Here is a 7133-nt window from a genome sequence, read left to right on the forward strand (position 1 = left end):
GGGAACTCGCCACCACTCAGTAGCCTTGAGCTTTGTTCTGTTGTCTTTGCAGGCGAGAAGGATGTCTTTGTATGCATGCCCACAGGGGCAGGGAAATCCTTGTGCTACCAGCTTCCTGCAGTTCTGGCAGTGGGCATCACCATTGTCATTTCACCTCTGATTGCACTGATTCAGGTAACTGTCTCCTGTCAGCTGTGGAAAGCAGTCAGTGAAGGGGGTCGGGAGACTCTGGAGGCAAGCTGCCTCTTGTCTTTCTGTCCTCAAGTCTGCTGTTAGCCTGCCTCTGGATTCCTGTCTTGATGTCTTGGTGTGTTTTCCTTAGCCTGGTGACAGGTGAAGAGGCTGCAACTTATCATAACTCTGGTTTGATACTATGCAGCTCTGCTAAAGAAGGTTTTTCTTCGATAATAGCCTAGTGGTTTTTATAACTGACCCTTTCTCTATTTTCTCCAGTTGTCTTTTGTACAGTGTGCTGTACAAAAGCAGCAGAGTACCTTAAATGTACTAAACTGAGTCTTTAACCACAAAAAAACTCCATTTTACCTATAAAGTAGTAACTCTGGGAATGAAGAAGTTGCCTTTGTAGGCATAAATTGCTCTCCACCAAACTGTCCTTTTGTTGTGGTCTTTGTGTCATGGGGATAAGCTGTTGTAGCAGAGCTCCTCCTTGAACATTTTCATCTGTGTGACCTTTCGCTTATGTATTTTGCCTTTTCTACCGTTTTCATCACCTCACACTTCCCTATAATAGCAGCTGTAGCATTAACGTTGCATGATATCTGGTGGCGTAGGCTGCTGTTTTGTTTTTTTGCTGTCATGTTGTTGCTTTTTTTAACTCCTCTGTGGTCTCAATGTAATACACATCAAGAATTAAAAACAGGCTTTGTGATGCATCTCAAAAAGGTGTTATAGTGAACTCTTTCCAAATGAGATAATTCCTAATTAAGCTCCACTACAGGAAATATTCTATCAGTGAAATAGAGGTTAAACGAATTGCCAGAGGTAAGATTTGCAGGTGAAGCAGAATGTGTCAGGGCAACAGGTAGATGGAGATGGGCTAAATGAGTCTTAGGGAGCAGAGCTGGAGTGAGCCTCCAGAGGTTTTCTCATTCAGCCCTGCGATGGGGAGGCTGTGCCTGAAAAGGTCATGATATATTTCATTCTAACCCAACTTCAAGAGCGTGGTCTGTGTAGTTTATAGGGGAAGGTTGAGAGTTGACTGAGCAGAATCAGTGCCTATTAAATCAGTCACTGAAACCAGTTATTGAGTGAAATAATGAGACATCCATCTTTCAGGACTATTCATGCCTTCTGAAATGTTATGTGCTAGTCAAGTGCAAGTGAACAGCTCAGTGCCGGTAGGTGAATTGTGTGTCCAGTGTTTGTCTGGATGTATCTGAATGTGATGCTGTGTTTTCTTCTTGGTTTTCAAGGCATGATTCTTGTTCACACTCAGTTCTATTGCAGAGGTGATTTGCCATATCTCATAATATCTCAGCTGTTATAAAGTCTTTTGGTTATTTTGGAATGAAGCGCGCTCTGTTTTCGTAGGGTGGCGTTACTCAGTTTCCATCTGTGACAACTTGATAGTGTAAATCCTGAGCCACGCTGGTGGCTTGTTTCAGCTCACTGTGGCTATCATTGGGTATTTTGCACAGATCCATGCTGATGTGCCCTAGCAGCAAAATGACTGTCTTAAAGTGAATGGAAGCCCAAAGAAAAGGAGTTGGATGCTAGAGCTGAACAGATACACAGCAATGAAATAAAGGCATCAAGAGTTGAAGTTCTAAACAGCTGGGCTATAGGTGAACGTTGTCCCGAGACTTGAACCTGGAGGTGGAAGTTGGGGCCTCACGTGGATCTCTCCAGTAGACATTCGTAGTGATGGTGGCTTTCTTTAAAGCTGTTTGTTTGTCATTTAATTTTCATTTTGTATTTACCTTAGGACCAAGTGGATCACCTGCTGGCTCTGAAGATCAAAGCCTGCTCTTTCAACTCCAAGCTTTCAGCCCAGGAAAAGAAGGCCATCCTGGCTGACCTTGCAAGTGAGAAGCCCCAAGTAAAGCTCCTGTACATCACCCCAGAGATGGCAGCTTCCTCTTCCTTCCAGCCTACGCTGAACTCCCTGCTGTCTCGAAATCTCCTGTCCTACCTAGTAATTGATGAAGCGCATTGTGTCTCCCAGTGGGGACACGATTTCCGACCTGACTACCTGCGGCTGGGCACCTTGCGCACTCGCATACCCAATACACCGTGTGTTGCCTTGACTGCCACTGCCACCAAGCAGGTCCAGGAGGACATTGTGATGGCACTTAAGCTAAAGCAGCCGCTTGCCACCTTTAAGACTCCTTGCTTCAGATCTAACTTGTTCTACGACGTGCAGTTCAAAGAGCTCTTGACTGATCCTTATGCCAACTTGAAGGATTTCTGTCTGAAGGCACTTGAAGTGAAGAACACTACTGGGGTAGGTTTTTCAGTGGGGGAAGAAGGCTAAACTGAATAAAATCTTCCTTAATGGCCACCGATCTTCCAGTGGTTGGTATGGCCCTGACATGTCTGTGGCGAGAAAGGAGGAGGTCCCTGAAGGAAAGTGCTCAATAGTTTTTTGAGTTCCTCTAAAATAATTAGAATATTGAGCTGCATTTCTTTCAAACAGAGGTGTCCTCTGAAAAGAGCTGGTCTAAAAGAAAATGTATTAGGAATATGCAAATAGCATTTCTGTCTTGGCTTGTCGTGTCCCTGGCGATAAGTGTGTGTTTGATTGGGTTCTGCTCTTTCTCTGTGCTGAGGGTGAAATATAGCAAGGGTGAGCCGCAGCACTTAGTGTCGTATTGAATTTCTTGCGGTAACGCTAATTTCCAGAATAACTCTCAGCAACTCAATCAGCCTCTGCACCTCAATTTGTCTGTAATGTGAAGAGAGACTGCTGCTTGCCTTGTGTTCACTGGGAAAAGATTGGGAGACCATATTCAGTCGACGTCTCCTAGGCCTTGTAGGAAACTCTGTTTTTGTGTCATGACAATGTCTTTAAGTTGCTGGAGAATCAGTTTGGGGATGAGATGAGCCTCGGGCATTCCTCCATTTCATCCATACTGAGGACTGCAGCTTTGCTGAAGGGCTTCAGGCAGTGTCACGGACTTTCTCCCCTCTCTGCCCAGGTGTACTCCGGTTGCGGCATTGTGTACTGCAGGATGAGGGACGTGTGTGACCAGCTGGCTATTGAATTGAGCTACCGAGGAGTGAAAGCCAAGGCCTATCATGCAGGTACTGGAGGCTGCTTCTGTATCTCTCAGGACTTGGTAGAACTGAACCGTACCACCTTTAAGGCCTGGGTTGGGGTTACCTAGCAAGCAGCTTTCTAGGCATGGTCTGCAATGTGTCTAATGCTCACACATCAGGTCTTTGAGGTAAGTACGGACCACTCAGCGGAATGGCATTCCCTTTGCTCCAGAACTGCTCATTTTGTTGGATCTTGCATGGCTTAAATATAACAACCAGTTTCCTCACAAGAGTGTTCTACATTTTTCTTTTTGGAATAGAAACAGCTGCTGCTGACTTCTGCTTGATCCCAGGCCAATTTAAACATGGGCAGAGAGGAGTGTGTACATCGGTCTGTTTTTACTGAGGGGCTTGGCTCGTAATGGGGGAATGGAGGAGGAAGAAAATGCTTCTACTTGCTGTTTTGTTTTGGTTTGTTTCCTTCCACTTTTTTCCTTTTCCAGGACTCAAGGCAGCTGACCGGACTTCAATCCAGAATGAATGGATGGAGGAGAAGATCCCAGTTATTGTTGCTACCATCAGTTTTGGAATGGGAGTAGACAAAGCAAATGTCAGGTACATGAGGCTGAGAGTTGTGCTCCACCAGAGACTGAAACCTGAGCAGCAGGAAGGAAAAGCCTCAGTCTCTGTATTATCTGATACTTCTGTCTCAAACACCTGATCAACATTTGCTAAAACCCACAAAGATAGAACTGGAGGTTTTCTTAGAAGCAGCAAAAACAACCTTGGAAGGGTTTTGTAATGAAAATGAAAAAGAAGGCACCAGAGTTCCTCTTTACCAGTCATCCTCAAGCCAAAGAAAATTGGAGGAATGCTTGGCTTTTTTTGCCATGCTCTCCAGGGTTTTAAAAAGAACCATCTAGATGCAGTCACAGCTGTCTCTTTCACTTCTCTTAGTGCACTAACTGTTGTCGAAAAGCAGTGGGAAGGAAATTTGTAACTAAAATAATTCATACACTACTAAAATAGTCAGAGCCAGCTTTTGGTGAGATCTTCTGCAAACTGCAGTGGGGGGTGGCAGTTCACAAATGACAATAACCATTTAAAAAACACAACTCTAGTTCAAGGACAGAAATTTTACATGTTTTCAATTGTGGTTCCTCTGGGACTTCTAATTGCCACCATAATTGCTCTGTATTATTAGAATTCCTGCACAGCAATATGGCTGGGCTGAGTTAGTGTTGTGAGCTGTGATCATTTAGTAGAGGAATAGCTCATCTGCAGCTCATGCAACACCCTAGATGGAGCTGATCTTCACTCAAAATCCAAATAAAACAATTGCTGTGACCACTGTAGGAGAGGTGCAGGACATCGTTGAGTTGATCGCATCAGTTCACAACTGTGCCATCCCTCTGTGTTACCACTGTGCTGACAGACGACAGGATCCTATAGCAGCAATAGGCTATTTTACTGCTTGATGCTTGTTATCCAGTAGAGAAATGAGAAGTCTCCTAGGAGAGCAGCATAAATTAATCACCTGCTGAAATTTAGTCTCTGTCCTGTTCAATGCATTAAACCAGCAAAGAGTAACTGAAATGCATAGGGCTGATGAAAAGTAAAATACAGCTGAACCATGCTTTGTAATAAGGTTAGTTTCCAAGAAATTAAGTTAAAAAGACTCCTTACAAGTTGTTTTTCAATAGTTTAAGGAATATGATACCCTAGCCCAGGTAACAATGCCCTCCTGCTTAGCCTTCACTCTTTGTTGGCAGAGTCCTGAGTATTCATGCATATGTTATCGAGTAAGATCAGGTCTGACAAGTTCTAAAGGTGACCCTTTGGGACAAAAGGGAAAACAGGTGTTGTTTCTGTCTCTGATGGAATCAGCTCCTCTTTTTTCACTGCTAATTCAGTTTTGGTTGAGGTTATTAATTCTTTCAGTAAATTTCCCGATAGGGAATAAATATGTAGGGCTCTGATTCGTTGTGTCTGGCCTGGTCTTGAAGTGTTTGTGTTTAGAGAAACATCTTCACTTGTTTTTCTCTTTTAATCTTTGGCCACACCTGTGTACGTCATGCCTGCCTCTGGGACATAGTGGTTTGCAGAGCTTTAAAAGGACCAGTTTTGAGGCAGACTGGTATTTAAAATATTGGCAGCATTACCGTACTGTAAAATGCTGAGACTCCTCAACACAGGTATGAGCTGAATTGCTGAATATTCAAGTACAAGCAGGTTTAAAGCAGTCTTGTAGTGGTGCATTGAAAACATTCCTTCAGAGATTACATACGGTTTAGTAATGATTCATAGTCATATTCTCTGACTGGGAAAGGTGCCCTCATCTACAAGTGAGTTTGGTGAGACAGAATTTCCCACACAGACTTTGTTGGCAAAGGAGTGTCTTTTTATAATCAAGTATTTCAAATTATGTTCCATAATGTTCAAATTGTGTTCCACAAAACAAACAGGACTTTTTTTTAATGCTCTGGTTTATCATAAAATAGTCCAGACTGTGTCCTCATTCTCACTCTTCATAGCTGTGCGATTGTACACCTGTTTGGGATATTCATGTGCCCTTTCTCTTCCATCCATTTTGAGTGACATCCTGCTCGCACGCTGTTCACAGGCGTTGGATTTTCTTACAGCTCTGCTGTTTTCCTCTCGTCTCGCATTAAGAAGACTTACATTTCTGTGTGTAAAATCCCTTCCTCTGCAAATCCTGCGTCTTTTATGCTTTTGCTGCCTTAGTTTGTACTCTGATGTTGATATCCATGAACAACACAATCATGTATGCACTGAGTTGAGAAACCTACAGCCTTATGTTTCCCATTGTCATATCACACGCAGGTTTGTTGCTCACTGGAACATTGCCAAGTCAATGGCTGGATATTACCAAGAATCTGGCAGAGCTGGGAGAGATGGGAAGCCATCCTGCTGCCGCCTTTATTACTCTAGGAACGATCGGGATCAAGTCAGCTTCCTGATTAAGAAGGAGCTCTCTAATATCCAGGTAAGATCTGCAGAATAGTGTCTGCCTGTCTAGTTATGCTACCTTTTTGCTCAGATTTAGTTTGCCTCTTGCCTGCAGTGACCTCTGAATATGCAAAGATGAAATGAGTTTTTCTGGAGCTGTAGTAGTTCTTGGGTCTAGAGTTGTCTGTAGTCATGTCTCAAGGGAGAGCAGAAGAGATTGAAGCAGGGAGGGAAAGGACTGCCAGAACTAGCTCCAGCCCTACTAGAGAGGCAAGGGTGAGCAAAAGCATGGAGCAGAAAAAGGATGGTGCCTGTACTAGTTTACCACATTATTCAGGAGACTTGTATTTGGTTATCAGTAGAGTTAATTTATCTGTTTGTATCTAAATTGAAGACTGTAATTCTTGTCCTGTCTACTTTCAGGAAAAAAAAGGCACCTTAAAAGAATCTGACAAAGCTGTGATGACAGCTTTTGATGCCATTGTGAACTTCTGCGAGGAGCTGGGGTGAGTGCACTTCTTTCAAACATTGTTTAATGTTGGGAAAACCATATCCTATCCCTTCTGAGGTACAGTTATGGCTGAGATCTTTCCGCAAATGCATGTCACAGAAAAAGAAAATACTGAATGAATCGTCTTGATATTTTGCTGTCTGGACTGAGGAAGGTGTCCCTGAGAAGACACCTGTCACTCACTTTCACTTCTGAGTTAACTGAGATGTTGGTTGATGTTGAACTGTGATTCCTCTTGCTATGAATTTTAATGTTTTATCTGTGGAGAGCTGACATAGTTTCAGTTGCTTTTGTTTTGACTCTTTCCTCCTTCACCGGCCATCTCTCTGGGCAGCCTAATCACAGGATGGAACTATTTAGCTTTATTGTTTCTCTAAATCTCAGGGGCTCCAGTCTGCAAAGAAGTAGGCATCCTTGATTCTCATTGACCTTA

The 7133-nt window shown here is 43.3% G+C and overlaps 1 protein-coding gene across 4 annotated transcripts in view; it reads left to right on the forward strand.

Moving 5' to 3' along the window:
• RECQL5 (RecQ like helicase 5) overlaps positions 1–7133 on the forward strand; it is a 39250-nt gene that overhangs the window by 1778 nt on the left and 30339 nt on the right. For all 4 annotated transcript variants that reach the window (XM_083805519.1, XM_083805522.1, XM_083805520.1 and 1 more), the window contains exons 3-8: positions 53–174; positions 1946–2464; positions 3159–3264; positions 3723–3834; positions 6064–6226; positions 6613–6695. In XM_083805519.1, coding sequence (XP_083661645.1) covers positions 53–174; positions 1946–2464; positions 3159–3264; positions 3723–3834; positions 6064–6226; positions 6613–6695 — 1105 coding nt within the window. The remainder of the gene's footprint in view (positions 1–52; positions 175–1945; positions 2465–3158; positions 3265–3722; positions 3835–6063; positions 6227–6612; positions 6696–7133) is intronic.

The sequence above is a fragment of the Anser anser genome (assembly GCF_964211835.1).
Source record: "Anser anser genome assembly, chromosome: 19".
Taxonomy (NCBI): Eukaryota; Metazoa; Chordata; class Aves; order Anseriformes; family Anatidae; genus Anser; species Anser anser.